Here is a 22689-nt window from a genome sequence, read left to right as displayed (position 1 = left end):
TGACTCACTGAAAAAACATTTTTTCAGCCACATTTCCGTTAAAAGCATGAAGTATTTACCCAAAAGTTAAAAAACAAACCTGAGAGTCTTTGTTCTCACTTTGTAGTCCTGGTTTCTCCTCTGATTCAAAGTTCTGCTGTTTGGATGATGAACACACAGAAGCTCTACTCAAAGATGGAGGGAAATCATAATGATCAAACTATGCATTTATTCATAAATGAACCATAGAAACTGAAATAGGGAAAGATGGACCACATACTCTGGAAGTTTCCCTTTAGCTGTCCATCAGCTCCTGCACCTTCTATATGGAGAAAGAGGTCACTGTGAGCTGGAGAGAGATGTTCTTCCAGAGTTCAGGATGGGACAATTTCTCAAGCCCATTTCCAGGCCCTATTTGGGCATCTGGGTCTGCTCTCTCAAGCACAGATGCTGCCATCAGTGCAAACATTTCCGGCATTTTGACATATAGCACAGTGGGTAGGGCGTTTACCTTGCATGCGGCCGACCTGGGTTTGATTCCTCCGTCCCTCTTGGAGAGCCTGGCAAGCTCCCCGTGGCATATTTGATATGCCAAAAACAGTAACAACAAAGTCTCACAATGGAGATGTTACTGGTGCCTGCTCGAGCAAAACGGAGGACAGTGCTAATAGTGCTAACTATTAACAATACAGCACTAATATTATTAACATTCACTGTCCTCCCGTTGTTCATCGATTTGCTCAAGCCGGCCCAGTAATGTCTCCATTTTGAGACTTGTTGTTACTGTGTTTGGCATATTGAATATGTCACGGGTAGCTTCCCAGGCTTTGCCTTGCGGGCGAGATACTCTAGGTAGCTTGCCGGGCTCTCCAAGAGGGGCGAAGGAATTGAACCCAGGTCGGCCTGCTGGGCTGCGTGCAAGGCAAATGCCCTTCCACTGCGCTAACGTTATATGTTTAAAATATCTAGGGGGCTGAAGCAATAGCACAGCAGGTAAGGCTTTTGCCTTGCACGCGGCCGAGCCGGGTTCAATTGCCAGCATCCCATATGATCCCCTGAGCACCACCAGGAGTAATTCCTGAGTACAGAGCCAGGAGTAACCCCTGTGCATTGCTGGGTGTGGCCTCAAAAGCAGAAATAAAATAAAATAAAATATCTATACAAGCAGAGCTCCAAGGAGCAACAGTTGTCCTGTGAAGCCCCTCACAAAGGTGAAAATTGCAGAGTGGGGGCAGTGGAGGTAGGGGTTGGCCCAGTATAAACATGCTCTCTCAAGGTTATGTTCTATTTGGACTTTGAGGCATTAAAAACTGGCCAGTTAGGTCATGTGAAAACTTAGATGTCATGGCAGAAGGCTGGGCCATATTCTAGCAGTCTATTAACATGATTTATGATGGTTAACTGTTTAGACATATGGTATGCGGGCTTCCATCTGTGCATTTGCCTCAAGTCTCTCAGATGTTCTGCAGAGTCCTGTATTACTCCGACTGCCATTGAAGTAGGCTAAAAAGTGAAGGACACCCAAACCTGAATAAGGAATTGTGGATTCTTCCTTTGTCTTGGTGCTTCACATTGTATAAACACTTCTCCCATCAGTTATGCAGGAGATTCCCATTTGTTTAAAAAATTAATTTTTCTTTAACTTGGTGTCTAAACCCAATTAACTTCTTCATCTCATGTTCAACCATAGAAACAGCAATCTATTTACTTCATCATAGGGACTAGCAACCATGATCATTGAAGTGGTTTTGATGTACTGGGAGTCATTTTAGGAGTAGTCAAAGGGATTTTCAAGCAGAATTTTCATTTACATGGTTTTTTATTAACCTAGTAAGAAATCCCCTCTAATGAGTCATACTTCCTGATAGCAGTGGAATGTGCTCTATGAAGAACAAAGAGTTTTCTTTCTTACTTAAAATAAGGAAAGTTTTAGAAGGAAATTTCTAATTTACCTACTCTTTTGTTTTTATTTTGTTTTTGTTTGGGGGCCACACCCAGGACTGTGCAGGCCTTACTCCTGGCTCTCTACTCATGGATCACTCCTGGAAGGGCTCCGGACCTTGTGGGGTGTCAGATATTAAACCTAGGTCACAAACGCCTTACCTGCTGCAGGATAAACTCCAAATTCTCAACTTTCTTCTCAGTAATACATCCTAAGTTTAACATTTCTCATTATCAGTAGTTTCCTCGTCTCATTGTTATTGCAATCATCACATTAGAACCACTTCTTAATACAGATAGATTTGACTAATTATTAATACACCACCTTTTATTAGGACTCTGCCCTCCCCTACTTTTCTAGTCTAGATAATTTCATGTTTGTTCATGGGTTCCCACAAGAGTTTTTTTCATTTTTTTAAAAAATTAAACATCATATAATTTTCTAATCTTTTCATAGCCCTTTGACACTAACCACAATGTGGTATACCATATTGACCTGGGTTCTTGTTAAAGTGCAGAATCTGACTCTGTATGCCTCGGATGAGACCAGAAACCCCATTTTGTTTTTGAATAAGCTGTTATGGAGCGATAGTACAGCGGTAGGGCGTTTGCCTTGCGCACAGCCAGCCTGCCCCTCTCAGAGAGCCCGGTAAGCTACCAAGAGTATCTCACCCGCACAGCAAAGCCTGGCAAGCTCCTCGTGACGTATTCAATATGCCAAACACAATAACAATAAGTCTCACAGTGGAGACGTTACTGGGCCCACTCGAGCAAATCGATGAACAACGGGAGGACTGTGTTTTGTTATATGATGACACATAGAAAGCACTAAAAGAACTTGTCAAGAAAAATCAGAACATTCTGCTCCATTCCTTCTCACTTCAGCTACATCCCAGAGTTGATCATTTCTTTTTTTTTTTAAATTGTACCAATTTGTATTTTTTTTTAATTTTATTGAATCACTGTGAGATAGTTACAAGCTTCCATGTTTGGGTTGCAATCACACAATGGTCAAACACCCATCCCTCCACCAGTGCACATTCCCCACCACCAATATCCCCAGTATACCCTCCCTTTCCCACCCTCCCCCTGCCTCCATGGCAGACCTCTCAGTGTCTGTATTGCAAACCATAATGCCTAAAAGTAGAGAGAGAGTATGAGGTGATCATTTCTTGATCTTTTCATTGTATCACATATACAGTGGTATTTCATAATTTGTAAGTATATTTGATTCCTGAATTTTTTCTATGAAAGATGAACCCATCCCCCCAAAAGAAGAATAATTCATGGCTCTCTTATTGCCAGGTCTCCAGAGGTATAAATTTTCCTCCATCATCACCATATTATTGCATATACATCATTTTCACAATAGATTTTGGTTTAGTCATTATACATAATGCTTACATTGCTATGATTATGTAAAATTTGTTAACTGAGCTATGTTCTACAGTATGATTGCATTCCCATGCAAATATTAGTTTCCCTGATCTTTTATTTGTTTTTTTTTAATTTGATCAGTTTTTCTTATATACAATCACTAATATAGTCTCAAACTTTCCTGAGAACTAGAAAACCACTTTTTTAAAAAATTTTTATTAGTGAGACACCATGAGGAAAACCTCACATTTTGAACTAGAAAACCTCACACTTCCATCAGACATGTCAATCTCTCTTTCTTCTCTTCTTGGCACTCCTCCTGGAGTCCTATACCTCTTTTTCTAATTCCATTTTTTATTGAATTACCATGATTTATATTGCTGTTGATGATAGTTTCATGCATACCTCATTCTAATATCACACTCAGCCACCGAAGTGCCTGCTCCTTCCACCAGTGTGGAAGGATCACTCCCATTCTTCCCACTTCCTTAGGCAAGCTCAGTTCTACAGGAAACCTCTCCAATTCTGATACTTTTGACCTTCTGTTGCTCCTTTATCAGGTCTTTATCTCTTGCTCTAATCTTGGCTAGGAAGTTCTGATGCTGTTGTATAGTTGTTCTCTCTCTCTCTCTCTCTCTCTCTCTCTCTCTCTCTGTGTGTGTGTCTCTCTGTGTATCTGTGTTTTATGCGGGGCTTTTTTGTGTTTTTTTTAAACTTCCTTTATGTTATCCTAGAGAGTACCTCCCCTTCCCTTTATCATGATAAGCTTCATGTATTCTTTTTGAATTTGCTGTCTATTTTTCTTATTAAGATTTGCTCTAATAGTCTCAGAAAAGTCAATGACTTCCTGTAGGACATTGTAGGTCATTCATTTCAAATACTACATTGTTTTTCACTCTATAAATATACCTGGCATTAATATTATATCAGCTATTATACTGATGAATGATCTTAGCATTATAAATGATGCTGCTATAACCATATTTTTATATCCTTTTCGTGTGGCTCTGGGAATTAAACCTAAGAGCGCATACAAGCAAGGCATGTGCACTACCACTGAGCTACATCCTCTGCTCTAACCCCTACATGTCTTTCTTTTTAAAAATGTGGATACAAGAAAACCTTTGACCTACATAAAACAATAATTTATATGCATAGTATCTGAGTGTTTTCTACTTTACCAATATTAAGAAATTATTCTACAGAGTGATAACAACCAGCTCCCATCAGCTGTGTACAAGAGTTACCTCTGAATTATGCCTTTGGTACTTCCTCTACTTTATTTTCTCTGTTCTATTTCTAGAACTTCTATTAGATTTTTTTTTTTTTGGTGCCTGTGTATTAAAAGTTTGTATCGGGGCACCAGAGGGAGGGTATAATGGATAAGGTGCTTGCCTTGCATGAAGCTAACAGGCTTTGATCCCTGTAGTCCCATATCGTACCCCGGGCCCCTGCCAGTAGATCCCTAAGCACCGCCAGGTGTGGCCCAGAAACCAAAAAAAGATTGTTAATTTTATCACCTGATTTATTTGTTTTACTTTCCGGAAAGCACCACTTCCAATTTGTTCCTTATTTGCCTGTGTATCCAACTTTATCTTAAGTTACTTATTTAAAGACTTCTCATTATTTTATTTCACTTTTATAACATTTTATCTGTGAGGATGTTAATAAATTTCTAAAGTATCTTTAAGAACTCTTTTAAATGTGTACAAAAGGAAAGCAAGAGATATAACAAACTTTCTGGAACATTTAAGTTCCAGGAATTATAAGATCTTGCTCATTGAGATTTTTTGATGACAGCATTTTCATAAATGAAAATAATTAAAAATAATAATCAAAATATATTTATCAGACACAAACATCATTTAAAATCTTCCTTAATGAGAAATCTCATTTCTCATTCAGTTTTCTCCATTGTTTTCCAAAAGTGCTTCTGTAGTTGGTGTGCATAAATCAGTACCCAAACAATACCCACCAATTACACCTGGCTAATTTGTCCACTTTCTTTGGCATATATTGGTTGAATGGTCTAATATGTTTTGATTTTTTTTTGCTTTTGCTTTTTGGCACTTAATTCTCTTTTATTATTTATACGTGAAGATTTGTTAAATGTCTTATAATTATTAGCTATTCATATTCTTGAGACAAACCCTTCCAAAATTATCTGGATAGGACTGGAGAGATAGTGAAATAGTGCAGAGGGTAGGGCCCTTGTACATGGTTCATTGGGGTTTGGCACCTAACAGCATATATGGTCCCCTGAGCCCTGCCAGGAATTATCCCTGAGCATAGAACTAGGAGTAAGCCCTGAGCACTACTGGGTGTGGTCCCCCACAAAAACAATACATAAAAATTGCCTGGAAGTTCTGTGTGTGGTGGGAATTGTTGAGTTAAGAATGATTCTTAAAAGGGATCACGAAGTCAATGATGGGTGGAGGGATCACTCAGGATGGGAGGCATGTGCTGAAAGTAGATAAGGGACAAAACATGATGGCCTTTCGGTATCTGTATTGCAAACCATAATGCCCAAAAGTAGAGAGAAAGAGGGAAATTGTCTGCCATAGAGGCAGGGGGAGGGATGGAATGAAGGGGGAGGGACACTGGGGACATTGGTGGTGGAAAATGTACACTGGTGGAGGGATGGGTGTTCAATCATTGTATGACTAAAACTGAAACATGAAAGCTTTGGAGTGGTAGCTCATGGTGATTCAATTTAAAAAAAGTGATTCTTAGGATACTCTTCCTCCTCCCTCCATGAGACCCATCCTCCACTCCACCACAAAGGAGCTATCTGTAAGTTGTCTCTTAGACCTGGTCCACTTCCCTGATAGCTCCTAACATGTCAGACACAGAAAAAGGCTCCATCTTGTATATAGACTATAAGGTCCCTTTCTCTTCAGAGAAGCTCCTCCCTCCCCACCCCACCCCCCCAGCTTGGCCCCTTACCCAGAATGCAGAGCATCTCTTTAGTTCCTCTGACTCACCCACTCCAAAGACTGCATCTTTCCATAGTCATAGTTGAGGCAGGGCTCTGACCAAGCCCTTACTTCCAAACTCTAGGAGGCACAGTGCTACACACACACACGCACACACACACACACAAACACACACACACACCACCACCACCACCACCACCACCACCACCACTCCCCTCCCTACACCTTCCCACACCACCAAATGAGTCAAAAAATTTTTTTCATCAATCACATTTAGCGAGAAAAAAAAACACCTTTTTTTTTGGTCTTTCTCTTTTTTTTTTTAATTTATTTATTTATTGAATCACTGCGGGGAAAGTTACAAAGCTTTCAGGTTTAGTTCTCGGTCATGCAAATATCAAACACATTTCCCTTTACCAATACTTATTTTTCACCACGAAGAACCCCAATAAACCCCCACCCCTCCCAGTGCCTGTGAGGCGGATGAATTCTAGTTAACACTCTATCTACTTTTGACTAGATTCATTGTTTCGATAAAAGATGCACCTTTTTTATTTAGAGTTTACACCCCAAATCAGACATGCTGAAAAAGCATTGTGAAATGATTTGCTTTCTACAGCTGGGTTCAAGAATTAGATGATGTCGCGCGGCCGCAATAGCGCCGCACTGTTTTGGATTTCTGCTATTTTGCTTATTAACCCTGAAAGTATTTCTACTGAGAGTCAGATAATTAAGAGATTGGTTTCTGTGCTCTGGAGCCATGGCCGTGCCAGAGAGCCGCTCGTGGGGAGCAACTGGTGACCTCAGTAGGGCGTGAAAGACGAGCCCGGAATGCCCCCCCTTCCCATGAGGTTTTAGTCGCCCCATCACCACCGGCTCATACCTGGCTTTCCACAAGGCTCCCAAGCGGCTGCCATCTTTCTTTCCAGAGGGAAGAAGCGGTCTTTCTCTTTTTTCTTTTCCTTCCTTACTTCTCTTGCTTTCTCTCTTTCCTCTTCTATAGGGAAGAGGATATCTAGGTTCTGGGGTCACACTTAGGAGTGCCAGGGGTGAAGAAGGTGATTATGTGTTACAGGGTCTGAACTCAGAGACCAACATATGCTAGGTGTGTATTCCACCACTTGAGCTAAATCCATTGCCACCTTTTTAAACAAATGTACTATGATGCTGACTTGTTTCTTTATACCTATGCATTTAGGACTTGTTTCTATTTAATAGTTGGTTTTTTAAAAAGCTAATTTTCAAATGTTAAAAATCATCATTTCTCTGGAATTTTTATTCTAATATTCTGGAATCTTAAAATTCAGGAAATATAGTGTTTTGGAGACTTAAAAGTATTGCTTGTGACCATTAAAATTTCTCTAAATATATAATAAATATATATAATTTTAAAAGAAATATATTCTGTATTAGGAAGTGGTTGGGGACATTCACTTGAAGAATGTAAGTTTTACAAACACAATAGTGATAATAGATCGCAATAATTGATAGCAATTAAGACTTGTAAGATAACCGTCTATTTCTTTCTCCCTAGGGCTGTCACATGGTTACTGAAGAGCTTCATTCCATAACCTTTGAGACACAGATCTGCCTCTATGGCCTGAATATAGATTTGGAGGTATGTCTGTATGGAACATCTCCTACTAATAACATTTGCAGAAACTTAACAGTACTCAGAAATTAAAATTCAGTTTTTCTACATCTTAGAACCTTCCCTGGTGTTTTTATTTCCACTTAGAAAAGCATTGTCTCTATTCACTAATCAGTGTACACTTCTATTCTTGTTAATCATAAATGGTAAAATCTCATAGGAATAATGAACTCAGTATAGATGGACTAAGTCATTGCCAAGTTTATCTGTTTTGTTGTTTGTTTTTTCCTTAAGTAATGGAAGTCAAATGAAAATTGTAGTGAAAGTCCAAAAGAGACATAAGAATCCTTGAATCATATCTTGTAAAGCTAACTTTAAAAAGTTAATTTATACATAAAATTTCCTCAGAATAAACATTTTTCTAATGGGATGGATGAGTTAAAACAAATCTTAAAAACATTAACAGGGGCTAGAGCGATAGAACAGCAGGCAGGGTGTTTTCCTTGCACATGGCTGACCCGGGTTTGATCCCCAGGATCCCATATGGTCCTCGAGCACTGCCAGGAGTAATTCCTGAGAATAGAGCTAGGAGTAACCTCTGAGCATTGCAGGTGTGACACAAAGAGGGGAAAAAAAAATAGAAAAAAGAACCCTTAACAGTACATTGTTTTGATCGTCTTGCAAGGCACCATAGAACTATGGGACTCAGCAAAGAAATAAAGAAATCTAGGAGAATTTTTTAGTGTTAAATTGTGGGGATTGGTGGGCTGGAGTGATAGCACAGCGGGTAGGGCGTTTGCCTTGCATGCGACTGACCCGGGTTTGATTCCAGCATCCCGTATGGTCCTCTGAGCACCACCAGGAGTAATTCCTGAGTGCAGAGCCAGGAGTAATGCCTGTGCATTGCCGGGAGTGACCCAAAAAGCAAAAAAAAAAAAATTGTGGGGATTAAAGTTGAACATGATTAACTATGAACTCCTTGAAGGAAGTAGTGAGTGGCTCATTTATTCAGCCTTAGCACAATTCCTACAGTGTAGATGCTTAATATTGGTTGAACAAGTGAACAAATGTCTGCATGAGGGAGCAGTTCTACACATCCCAAATGTGGTTCAGTGGGTAGGCTATGTTGTTTTAGAGCTCTACTTTTTGCTTTTTTATCTTAATTGGTGTATACATGTTTATAAAATACTACTTTTATTTCTCTCCTTTATCTTTTTACCCTAAACCTCTGTTTACAAGTTATTAATTGCCTTCCCTGGACATATAACTATCACAGCAATCAAACCTCTATAGTTGATGAGTTCCCTGACCGTATCTGTGAAAGTGTGTTTATTTCAATCGATTAAAAAAAAAATACAGCGCCAGTCATACTAAGCTGAGTTCTGCAACAGCACTCTCTCATTTCGGGTACCAACTTTGTTTGAGAATAATTTGAAAACATTGACTCAATTCAAAGATAAATTTAAAATTATATCATTTGATGTGACACACAAAGGTAATAGTTGCCAAATCAATACAATCTATAATTTGCTGTATTTTGAAAAGTATGTGACATCAAAGAGTAAAATTGCATTATCAGTGAAGACATTTGAGAAATTGGACACTAAGAATGTTTTCCTATTTTAAGAGCTTCTTTCCTCCCTTATTCTTTGACTCATTTTTGCTTAGAAAGTTCCAGTGCTTTTATAAGTTATTTTAGCAACCAGGGAACAGTAGATACCAGAATTGGTGGAGTGGGATTTGCTTGAGATGTCATTGTAGTGAAGAGGAAAATGCATAAAATCATTAAGGCAAGACAGTCTATAATAAATGTGCTTTCATTTATCTCTTTAAACCAGACCAGCTCGTTACCAGTGGTGATGATTTCCAACGTCAGTCAGTTACCCAACGCATGGGCATCTATCATCTGGTACAATGTGTCAACCAATGATTCCCAGGTAGGGTTCCTGTTCCCATCTCCCCTCCTTGAATCCTAATAGATTTACTTTATTGTCAATAAAATTCATTTGCACCAAAATATAGAGAGAAATGAGAGATTGCTATGTAGTTTTATGTACCATATAGCTATGTGTCATATAACTATGTATACATATGCACACATATTTTGGCATATCTTTGTCAGTTTTCTTATTCCAGAACAACAATATTTCTAGTTGTAGAATTCTTCCCTAATGCCATATTAAAAATAATATATTCTAGGGCTGGAGAGCTAGTATGGTGGGTAAGGCACTTGCCTTGTACACACCTGACCCAGTTTCAACCCTCAGCACCACAAAAGTGATCCCTGACCACAGGTGTAAGCTCTAAGCACAGCCATATGTGTCTTCAACCCACATCCACCCCAAATGAATACATGAATATGAATTTTTAAAAAATTCACTCTGTCTTTTGACCCTAAAAGAATTCTGTCTAGCTCAAGTGGCAAGTATTTGCTTTGCCTCGGAATCTGGTATACCCTCCCCCAACTCTCGTTCCATTCTCTGCTTCCTTTAACTGGGTTTCAAGGAGACCCTTAGCCCCAGAATTTGATATGTGACTGTTGAGTTCACCCCTCAGCTGCCTCTGACTGCATTCTTCACTCAGGCTTTTCTACACAGGTATCACTTAGGTATCCAAAGAAGTAACCAGAATAGTCATCCCTCTTCCCTAACATACACTGAGAGCACAAATGATTAAGTTGATTATGAGTATAATCCATTCTAGGACTCAGAATATGGCTCCAGTGGCAAAGCCTGACCTTGCAGAGTTTGACTCCTGGCACTGAATGCCCAAAAACTGAGCACTGCTGGGCTAGTCCTGGTGACTACAGAACAATCACAGAGCCTGACACCCAACCTTAATATCAGCCTCTCAGGGTGACACACCTTTCCTCCCATCTCAGCATTCTTAGGTGTGGCACTTTGTGATCCTAAAAAGAAAATACAAGAAATTAAATTCATTCTAGGTTAAAATTGGGTTTTAATGCCATCTGGTGGTTATTTTGAGATACTGATGATAAAATGACTTCAGATCATAAAAGAAGTAGAAAATAAATGCTCTTAAAAGGGAAGGGTCTGTCGGACCTAAAAAAGGGGGGGGGGGCAGGGAGAAAGGTTCAAAGGGCAGGAGCAGCCTAGGAGCCATCTCTGAGCACTGATCCAGGAGTAGCCCCCAGACATTCCTGGCCGTAACAGCTCAAAAATCCTCACCACCACCAAAAAATAGAAAAAGATAATCAGAAAACAGAGTGGCAAAAAAGAAAACCATGAGTCAGCACTTCCTTTGAGCTCTCCTGCACAACCTCTGTTGTCTGGGAAAGCACCCAGCACTAGAGAAAGGAAGTAGGTTAGAGATAAACACAAAACTCCTTTGCAATGTGAAGGAAATAGTTCACCCTGAAGGAAAGAATTATTTTAGCTTAGGTCCTACCAATAAGAATTGGCATGATGTATTATCCCCCTACTGTTTGACATTCCCGATAAAGGGGACGGAGCAAGGAAGTGACTCGGTCGGTCCCATTTCTTCTCAACCTCTGGTGCCGGGACACATACAACAAATGAACTGCAGTGAATAAGACCACTCAGAGGGCTTTCGGCCCTGCTTCTCTCAAACCACTGTCAGAACAAAATTTACTAGGGAAGTCACCTGGTCTTTAGGGCTGGGAACCGCCAACACCATTGAAATTAAATGTCACATCCCATTAGGAGAAGCATTTGTTTTGCATTTTTCTTCCACCTCTAAGATGGAAGAGAGGAGAGAGAAGACTTCTCTGTCCTCTGCCTGCACAGAGGTGCAATGCTGCTGCCCTGACATTCTAACAGCTTTGTAAGAGAGCCACAAAGCTGACATAACAATACAAATTCTTTTCTAGTTCAGGATGAGGAATCTGGAAGTGTCTATCGTCTATGTTTACTAAAGCTAGATATCTGTACAGCCTACTTTTAGAGCCCAGTTCAATAAATATGTCTAATTTCTCTTCTTAATCAGATTCTGTTTCAAATCCTAAGCAACAAAGACTTTGTTATATTTATTTGTTATTGATCATTTATCCAGACAGAATTATTGTGTTCAAGGAAAACTCTCCCTAGGAAGTGTCATTCCATTTTTTTCTCCTTCCTACCACCCCATTTTGTGGCCACTTCATTCCATCCTTCTGAAATATCTTGCATTGGTTTCTTCTCATGCTTCCCAGTGTAGCTCAGACTTCCCCATTTACTGCATCAGTTTTCTCATTTCTTTCCTTCGTCCTTGAATATCTTCATTGACTTTCAAACTTTGTCTTCCACTAATCTGGAACAGTACCACTGTTATTAACCCACTTTCTAGTACAATCTTGTTTGCAGTTGATCACACAGAAAGGTCTGTTGTCCAGTGAAAAATCAGAAAACAGTGTTTTGTTTTTCTTAAAACAAGAGTCCCAGGGGGTGGAGAGAGAGTACAGGTGGTCAGGCATTTGCCCTACTCAAAGCCAATCCAGGTTTGATCCCCAGAACTCCATGCGGTCCCCCAGCCCTGCCAAAAGTGATCCCTGAGCACAGAGCTAGAAGCAAGCCCTAAGCACTTCCAGATGTGTCCAAAAGCAAAATATAGGAATCTCAGGCTAACTCAAATTCTCCTTGTAGTATCACCTTTCTTAGCCTGAGATTTAACTATTTTTCTGCTATAGGATGCTTTGTCTGGTATCACTTCATGGTGAACTGATTAAATGACATGACACAGTTTTGTGTAGGATTAACACATTTCAAAAAGGAGAACCAGTCCAAGTTTTCCAGATTTGTTGAGATGTCAATGGCGTGTACCATTGTGTGAGTTTAAGGTGCATAACATGTTGGTTTGATACACTTACGTCTTACAAAATGATTCCACCATAGCATTACTTAGAACCGCCATTATGACACACAATCATTATTCTTTGTGATAGAGCATTTACTATCTATTCCTTAGAAATTTTCAAATGTATTTATACACATTAAATATAATAAATTTTCAATAACTAAATCCTCAGAACTTACACTTAATACTGGAAATGTGTACCCTTTAACCAACACTTCATTGTTTCTACTATATTCCAAATCCTAATAACCACCATTCTCATCTCTGTGCTTCTATAATTCAGTTTTTCTTTATGTTTCTTGTCCAATTGTTTGTCAGAAGGTATTAAGTATTCCTGTGTGGGCTGACAGTTCATAATCCAGGGAAAGTTTAAAGAGATGCTCAATGTTTACTTCAAAGATAAAATGGAGTCCTGCATCACATATATATTAGATGAAGGAACAAAAAACACTTTCAGAAAAGAAAAATTTCAGCCTCAAAAAGCATAAGAGAAATGAGATTATATTCTTATCATTAAATTAACTTGGCCTGAAGAGTTTAAATTAGAAATCCTACATATTGAATTATAGTTTTTAATATGATCATAAATATAATCAACATTACAACTCTATTTCAGAACTTGATTTTCTTTAACAATCCTCCATCTGCTACTTTGTGTCAACTCCTGGAAGTGATAAGCTGGCAGTTTTCATCATATGTTGGTCGTGGTCTTAATTCAGAGCAATTAAACATGCTGGCAGAGAAACTTACAGGTGAGAATTGATAGATATGGAGTACCTGGTATTTAAGTGTTAGAGAATCAGGATTTTAATACTACTGTTAATAATAAGAGGCATGTTACTGAGTACCTGTACACTGCCAAGCACATGGTTAAATTCTCTAGTCCCTCTAATTCTCTGAAAAGTCCTTTATGACAGACACTATGTGATGGTACTTCAGTTTGGAGGTTTGCTGCATGGTTATTACATAACAGAGTCAAGTTACAGATCCAGTATTTAGGTTTAAAAACCCTCTTTTCACATTCCATGGTCTACTCTCTAGGATATTCTTTTATAATTTCCACTGAATGTGATGTGAAGGACTCTTGATCTTGTTATTTAATATCACAGAGATCAATAACCTGACTGGGAAAAATAACTTATTTTCCAAGAGATATCACTGTATCACTGTCATCTCGTTGTTCATCGATTTCCTCAAGCAGGCACCAGTAACCTCTCCATTCGTCCTAGCCCTGAGATTTTAGCAAGTGCCACATTAGAGTCTCTGAATGAGACCCATCATTGTTACTGGATTTTGGCATATCGAATATGCTACTGGGAGCTTGTCAGACTCTGCTGTGTGGGCAGGATACTCTCGGTAGCCTGCAGGGTTCTCTGAGAGCTTGGTTTTATAGTCTCCGGATCTTGGCCATTGATGGGATTACACGGCACAGGGGGTTGGAGGGGTTGGGGGGACGATTGGTGGGTGTAACTGCCTAGCTACTGGAACATGGGGGATCAAGGTGGAAGAGGCCCAGTCCCGATCTGAGCAGACTTGGAGATCTCAGCCCCAGGTCCTGTACACCTGGGTTCCTCTTCCATTTCCTTCATGTGTGAGGCTCGTCCAAGCGTGTGGAGAGTGGTCTTGAGCATGGCTGTGACTGGGTACCGGAGGTCTTCAGCTGCCCCAAGCAGAGCCCCAGCAGCTGATTTTCCAGGAGATATAGTAGAAAATTAAAGCCAACCAAGTAATACTTAGTTCTGCATATGATAATTTTGGCTGACTCTTTTTTCTAAAGATGCATAAGTCATTGGAACGCCTGTAGTGACTGTAATGTAAGTGTTTACTAGAGTTTAGGAGATATTTGTATTTTTCTAAGTCTAGAGTGAACAGATTGGCATACCACCAAAAAGTGAAAATGAACGTATATGTGTTTCTAGTTAAAGTAAGTTCTCAAAGGCATTTAAACAACAATGGGACTATGTTTGAGTTGAATAAGTTTAGCTTCTAAGTAATGCTGAGTTGCCAGTTGTTCCTACTATCTCATCAATACATATTTAAATAAATCAGGACTTCAGTGAATATTATTAAAATTTACTTAACCTAAATGTCCTTTCAAAGCCTTATTGAATTCACAAATCATAGTTGTAGGTATTAATAGATATGGGGCTGGAGCTATAGCACTGAGAGTAGGGCGTTTGCCTTGCACGCAGTCAACATTTTGGTAAAGAGTCAATAAATATGTACTTTAGAGACCAGCTATATCCATTCAATATTTACTAAATATAATTTCCTTTAAAATTAGAGAATCTCTTTTCATTCTTTCACTACTTTGTATCTGTATCTGTATCCTTGCCTAATAAATCTTCACTCTTTTCATCATAGTGGTCAAGACTCCTGGCTGCTTAAGATTTATATCAATTCATTTATGATGACTATTCAGCAACATTAGACTGCTCTGGCGGTCTCTTCCAGAAGTCACTTTCACATGCACTGGACCTCGACCTACATTATTCTTGTTACTGGGTGGCCTCCTTCCTAGTGAGAAAGAATTTATATCTGACCATTTATATCTCACTTATTCTTGGAAGCCTGGTCCTGAACAGCCACCCTTTTATAAAGTTATCTTTAGCTCCTCCATTGAAGAGAATTTTTTCCCCAATTTCAGCAGTCTGTACAGTAAAACTGGAACAATGTAGAGAAGATTTATCATTTATCAAGAATAACATGCAAATTCATAAAGCATTCCAGCTATTTTATACTAAAATTAACCCCTAAAAAGGAGAAGTATTCTTTACCAGATAATAAACTTATATCCCTAGCATTAAGTCCATGTAAATGAAAAGTGCTTGAGAAATACATGAAAGAAGGGCTGAAGAGATAGAATAGTGGGTAAGGTGCTTGCCTTGCACGTGGCAGACCTGGGTTCCATCTCCATGGTCTCCCAAGCCTCACCAGGAGTGATTTCTGAGCAGAGAGCCAGGAGTACCCCCTGAGCATTGCCGGTTGTGCCCACCCTGAAAAAAACTTGAAAGAGTGTGTGTGTGCTGAAGGTGGGGAAGGATCTAAAGTAAGCCCAAAATGAAGAGTCTAATGGTTAATAAAAAAATCTCATTTTTTTCTTTCATTTTTAGTTCAGTCTAACTACAGTGATGGACATCTCACCTGGGCCAAGTTCTGCAAGGTATAAACGGGAAGGGAAATATCACATAGGTTATTTTTAAAATGAGTATTTCTTTACAAGTCTCCATATCATAGTCAAAATTTTGAGGACTTCCTGAATTATTTAAAAAGAAAACTTTAGTGTTGTCTCATTTAAAGAGAACATTTCATTGAAAACAAGAACTTGTATATTAGAAATGATCAATGCCCAACATATTTTCTTATTCCATTAGGAGCACTTACCTGGTAAATCCTTTACCTTTTGGACATGGCTTGAAGCAATATTAGATCTAATTAAAAAACACATTCTTCCTCTTTGGATTGATGGGTGAGTTACAGGCTGTATTTTTCCTCACTCGGTTCTTATATTTATTTTGCTATTTTTTCCTTGCTTTGTCTTTGCCTATTTTTAAGCATTTTCAATGCTATGGGGTATTGGAGGAAATAGTTAGTTTCTTTTATTTTTCAATAGAGGATTGATATTTACTTTAACCTGTAGAAGAATATTGTAGAAGAAGAAGGCATTATTGACTTACTTATACTCACAAGGAACTGTGTCTGCACTTTGTGAATGAAACAAATGCAAATGTAATAAAACATGACCTTTGATCAGATTCAACTCTATGTTGCTTTATTTTTAGGTACGTCATGGGCTTTGTTAGTAAGGAGAAGGAACGCCTCTTGCTAAAGGATAAAATGCCTGGAACCTTTTTGTTACGATTCAGTGAAAGTCATCTTGGAGGAATAACTTTCACCTGGGTGGATCATTCTGAAAATGGTATCTGCTCTTGACTATCTATTCATGTGAATTTAGCATTACGTACGGAATTTGAGCAGTATTCCCAATACCCAGAAGTGTGTGGTAGGCCATTCAGTTATTCATGGTTTGAGTGCTGTCAAGAGTTTTCCCAGAACACGGTATCATGAATTTCTCAGTCTGTGTGGGCTTCCTCTATCTGTGGTCATATGTATAGTCTAGCCTGTGTAAAATAATTATAATTCAATGTAAAAAAGAAAAGAAAATGGCTGTATTATTTTCTAATCAGCAGCACCAAGATAGTGTAGGCAGAAAGAATAGCCAAAAAGAATGCCTACCAGTAACTGAGTAATTCCCACTTCCTCTTTTTTTCCAGGAGAAGTAAGATTCCACTCTGTAGAACCCTACAATAAAGCCCGCTTGTCTGCTCTGCCATTTGCTGACATTCTTCGAGATTACAAAGTTATAATGTCTGGAAACATTCCTGAAAACCCTCTGAAGTACCTATATCCTGACATTCCCAAAGACAAGGCCTTTGGTAAACACTACAGCTCCCAGCCCTGTGAAGGTTAGTGCTTTTATTTACCCATTCTCTTGATATTTTGAAAAAATAACAATAGTTTGGAGGAAAGTTAACTGAAGTTGCTCTTTTCACGTTTACTTTGGATGGGTGTAGGACCTAAGGGCCTTGCAGAAGTGAAAGCCTTAGGAATGAAGAGGTACATGGGCAGTTCCTGCAAAGGGCCTCCCGGTTGTCCTCCTTACACAGTAATTAGTGACCAGTATAGGGGCCAGACTTCACCATAGTTGTGGCATCTCACTTCTCCAGGGGTTCCACTTTATAAAGAGGAGGGCTGACAGCTTCAGTTGACTAAGGCGGGGGGAAAGTAAGGGGGTGAGGGGAAGACTAGAAAACTCTTAAAAGTTATGTGAGTCTATTTTTTACAAAAGACATTCAGGATTTATATTTTCTTTTTTCTTCCTTCTTTTTTCCTTTTTTTTTCTTTTTTTTTTTTTTAAATTATTTTAGGGGCCCTACCCATCAGACTGCGTACTCCATCCCCAGAGAAGCTCAGCCAGGTGACACAGGCCTGATGTTCCGTGAGCTGACCAGGCAATGTAGTCCTTGGGAGTCACCAGGGCCTCGCCCGGCATTGCTCCAGGGGCTTTGCAGTGCTGGGGACCGAACTCCAGTCTGAACATGCTAGGCATGTGCTCTACCACTTGAGCTATCTCTCTGGCCTTTCTTTTCTTTTTTCTTTTTTTTTTTTTTGGTGTCAAGCATTGCAGGACTTGGTGCATGTAAAAGCATGTACTGTGCTACTAAATTACATCTCCAGCTAGGAATGATATGTTTTAAATCATTTATTTATGTGCCATATTGCAGCTTCATAACTCAGAGACTGTTATTCATTGGTTGGGGCAAGAGCTAGAGATCTGAGCCCTCCCTTCTGGCTTCCTACGGTCAAGTCCTGACATGCCTAATTTTCTGAAGTATATAGCCTGTGGGCCTAAACATTACCTGGCCAGAATAGGCGCCTGGTTAATCTTTCTTGGAGATGTGAAAGAAAATAATAAAATTAGCTATATCACTTAATGAAAGTTCACCATTCTCTTTACCTAATAAGAGATGGATACAATCCGTGGAAATCTTGAACCGTAGAACTAAATCCAAGAGCACCTTCCTGTGGTTTCATACAAGGTGACTCATGGATGGTGACCTGGATCCCTTTCTTCATCCCCGCTTTGAAACCAATAAAAAGAATAAAGAGAGGGAAATGTGGCTTTTTTTTTTAGTTTATTCGGCATCATATGAAAACTATGCATTTTTAGGGCCACACTTTTAAAAGGTACCATATAACGAACATAGAAATTGTGGCTTTTAAATGTCATTACATATAAGCAAATGAAATAACAAATGTCAATGTAGCCAATGAGAATGGAAAAATTACCATTACTCCAAATTACAGCTGGACCAAGCACAGATCCCATAGAAAAACGTGGGGAGCATCCCCAAAGTGAGAGTGGCACATTACCAGGAGCACAGAGCAGTGGTACTTTTAGTGGTGTGATATCTGTGCTTCAACCATTTACATAATCATAAGATCATGGGCATCAGTTTTAATAAAAAGAATTGAGTTACAATAAATTCCCCAATACAGGAACAAATGAGTTCTTATAATGAAAATTAAGTTCATCATGTAAGGTAGAAAATATAGTCAATTCCCATTTTTTCTCATGCATTTTAGAGATACTAATATCTAAAGTCAGATTAGGCCTGCCAAGGGATTTGTTTTCTCCTCTTGCATATCTGTGCTTATCCAAAATATTAGTAGATATGCACAAGATGGTCACACTGGGGCACTTGCTAAGAAACTCTAATTTAGTGTTATCTAAATATTTAGTAATATTTAAAATATTACTAAATAAGCACAAAATGTAAAAGAAAACATGTTTATTCATTTATTCGACTAAAATTTTTATGAACTATTAAACATTTGTATTATCTTTTTTTTTGCATGACATACTTTTCTAGACATGTCTTTCTAATCTTATCGGTAACAGCCATAACATTTCCCCCCCCCCCCAACATTGTGCCTTTCTTTTTCAGTTTCAAGACCAACAGAAAGGGGAGACAAAGGTTATGTTCCTTCAGTTTTTATCCCCATCTCCACAATGTGAGTAATCTTAGTTACATGTAAATAACATCGCATTTTTAAAAAGCTCTTTAATGGTTTTGTCTACAAAAATTTAATGATAGAGAAAATGCATACAACTGGAAATAAAGCGTTTTAGTGCTCAATGTGCATTTTCTTTAATACAAAAGACCTGTTCCTTATAAAGTAACAGAATGGAAGATAAACACCCAAGAATAGCTGAGATAAGCACCATGAGGTCTGCTCCATGACTTGGAAGCCAGCAGCAGATGCTGGGGGGAAAGGCAGCTTAGATAAAGAAGGGAACACCAAACAAGTAAAGGGTGTTTGGAAGATTCTCTTGGGATTCAAGATGCATGCTGAAAGTAGACTATAGACCAAACATGATGGCCACTCAATACCTCTATTGCAAACCACAATACCCTAAAGGAAAGAGAGAGCAAAAGGGAATGCCCTACCACAGAGGAGGGACGGGGTGGGAGGGGATGGGGTAGGGGGTGGGAGGGCTACTGGTTTCATTGGTGGTGGAGAATGGGCACTGGTGAAGGAATGGGTACTCGATCATTGTATAACTGAAACCCAAGCATGAAAGTTTGTAAGTCTACAACTGTACCTCATACTATTTCATTAATAAAAAATCAAAATAAAATAAAATAAAAAATAAATAAAATGTAAACCTTGGGGCTGGAGTGATAATGCAGCAGGTAGGTTGCATACAATTGACCCGGGCTCAATTCCCAGCATCCCCGATGGTCCCCTGAGCACTGCCAGGAGTAATTCCTGAGTGCAAAGCCAGGAGTAATCCCTGAGCATTGCTAGATGTGACCAAAAAAGCCAAATTAAATAAATAAATAAAAATAATAAAATGTAAACCTTGTAAGCAGAGCAAAAAAAAAAAAATGCCTGTTCCTTAGCATTGTGGATGCACCACAGTCTCTCATGACTGGAATTATCAATTTGCTCTTTAAATGCCACATGTTCCATAATAGTCTGAAAGATCTAATAGCTGATGAGGATCTGGGATTTTCAACCTCACAAATAGATGAAGCCCTAGAAATGAGTTCCTGACACAGTAAGTCACCACAAGCTATTATCTTTTAATCCATTTCAATATTTACCTTGTTATCTCTTTAAGCCGAAGTGATTCAACTGAGCCACATTCTCCATGTGACCTTTTGCCTATGTCTCCAAGTGTATATGCAGTGCTGAGAGAAAATCTGAGTCCCACCACAATTGAAAATGCAGTATGTTCTCAGTCTTTTTCATTGCGGGTCAAGGGTATTTCTAAGAAAGCAAAGGTAGTGTGTGAATTAAAGGGGCCAAAGTTCTGCTTGGGCAGTGAGAAATATACTGTTGATAAAGTAAATTCACGAGCATAACACAAAAAGTGTGTTTCTGACATCAACGTGGATTATAGATATCAACAGCAGGCACCCTCTCCTATTTGAACTGATTTAACTTCATTCCATTCATCAAAAGCCACCAGAGAGCAAAATGTTCTTATACCCCTAATTCAAAAACTTTTTGTTCTGCATCTACTATTAACCCCACAACTTCCTACTGCTTTAGCAGACACAACATATTAGTCAACATGTATAAGCTTTGTTTAATATTTCTTTCAGTTATAAAAAAAGGAAAAAAAATTTCTTTCAGCAATTCAAGCACCACAAATTCCAATTTGTCTTGATTGCTACTTTGCCAAGAATCTATTCAATGTAGTATGTGAATAATAATCATTAGTAGCACAATACTTTTTGGAGAATTGAGTCATAATCTTAAATGATTTGGGATGCAACCTAACTGTACTGTTCGTCCCAAAACTATCAAAGATGGGTCCAGAGAGAAAATATAATGGGAAGGTACATGCCTTGCATGTGTCTGGCCCAGATTCCATCCCGTGCACTACATTTGGTCCCCCAAACCCCTCTAGGAGTGATCCTAGTGAAGAGCCAGGAGCAAGCCCTGAACACTTCAGGGTGTAGACCCAAAACAGAAGTTGTAAACTATTCCATTAAGTGAAAATGAACATATAAGAGAATAGTGGTTGGTATTCTGAACCCAAGAGATTTGAATCTAACCATAAAAAAAAGTGTTTTGAACTCCTTATCTTGAAAATTCTCAGGGAAGGAAAATTTAGCTCTTCCTTGAAATCTTACACCAATATTAATTGTTTGTAAATAAAACAACTTTTCCTATATTTTGCATTCAGTGCTCCTCACTACATGTGTGGTTGAATAAATACCCTTTCTTAAAACTACTTAAAAGATACATTTTTATTTAAAGGGATCAACTCCAATTACTTTTGTGAATATTCAGTAGTTAATTGGTAGAGGGATGGTGGAGTATTTAGCAGCAAGACAATGTACATATAATAGATTGTGACTTACTTTCAAAATAATAGTTAACTCAGAGGTTATTTTATTTTTCAATTTTAGATGCAGTCTCCATATTCTGATGAATGACAGAACAAACTTTTGACATTCATATAAAAGGATGCAAGTTAATTAAAAGTGTGATCTTTGCCAACATCTTCAGTTTTGTTTGTAGCAGTTTTCAGGAAATAGTTGAAGCCTAAAGCTCTCCAATCTCAGGTATAACATCCCTCTACCAAAGGACTGTAATTCTAAAATTTGAATTTAGAATTATAATTCTAAAAACCATATCTTCAGATGAACTTGGAAGATGAGACACTTTAATATAGTATTAATATAATATTAACAAAAAGACTGTGTTTCTTTTGTTTCTGATTTTGTTTCTCAAGTGTTACTTATAAATTTGACTTTAGAAGGTTTAAGTGTTATGATTTCAGAATAAGTCAGGAATAACAAGTCTTACCTACATTACCCGAAATCCACGAGGAATACATGAGGGAAATATCAAATAAATCAATGACCTGAGATTTATCAGGTAATAGTTATCATTCTAGATACAAAATGGAAATAACGATACTGTACTGCATAGCAGCAGCAATCCACAGGAGCTCTGGTGTGAAGGTGGAGGGAGAATTATGAAGTCTCTTTATTGCCATTTCAACTTTGCTCCAATTAGGGCTTCATAGTTACAGATACCACAGGTCAAAACATAGATCTTATTATTGGAAGGGATCCAGAATTATATCTGGTGGTAGCATGGGCAAATTGCAATGAAAGCAGATGCATGGCTAAAAAATCTCTTGAAATGAAGACTGGAAAGAGAATTTCAACATTGACCTTGGGTGAATGGTTTAAGACGAAAATGGCATCTTCATCTCTAGAAAGGGATGAATAAGTTAGGTCCTTATGGTCCTTTCTAGCTCTGATAGTCTCTTGTTCCATGGATGTAGGAATAATTTTTAAGCTGAGAAGTTCTCAGCTTTCTCTAGAAAAAATATTTACTGGTGTCAACACATGTCTATGAGCACTGAACATCTGTTTTGATCCTTGCGTTACCTATCTCAGGACTGGATTCTGGGATGGATAAGGCAATGAAAATGTGATGTCATTGCACAGCTACTACTTT

At 38.6% G+C, this 22689-nt stretch overlaps 1 protein-coding gene across 1 annotated transcript in view; it reads left to right on the top strand.

The window, feature by feature from the left end:
- The window catches only part of STAT4 (signal transducer and activator of transcription 4), a 121670-nt gene extending 99807 nt beyond the window's left edge, over positions 1–21863 (top strand). The window contains exons 15-24 of the mRNA XM_056111799.1: positions 7768–7851; positions 9663–9761; positions 13253–13388; positions 15750–15799; positions 16011–16105; positions 16419–16555; positions 16911–17102; positions 19146–19212; positions 20327–20435; positions 21627–21863. Of these exons, the coding sequence (XP_055967774.1) occupies positions 7768–7851; positions 9663–9761; positions 13253–13388; positions 15750–15799; positions 16011–16105; positions 16419–16555; positions 16911–17102; positions 19146–19212; positions 20327–20435; positions 21627–21653 (996 nt within the window). The 3' untranslated portion in view covers positions 21654–21863. The remainder of the gene's footprint in view (positions 1–7767; positions 7852–9662; positions 9762–13252; positions 13389–15749; positions 15800–16010; positions 16106–16418; positions 16556–16910; positions 17103–19145; positions 19213–20326; positions 20436–21626) is intronic.
- Positions 21864–22689: the final 826 nt, after the last annotated feature.

This window comes from Sorex fumeus, unplaced genomic scaffold, assembly GCF_029834395.1.
Source record: "Sorex fumeus unplaced genomic scaffold, SorFum_2.1 ptg000014l, whole genome shotgun sequence".
In the NCBI taxonomy this organism is placed as follows: Eukaryota; Metazoa; Chordata; class Mammalia; order Eulipotyphla; family Soricidae; genus Sorex; species Sorex fumeus.
Note: the sequence above shows the minus strand (reverse complement) of the source record. Positions and strands in the feature narration are given on the sequence as shown.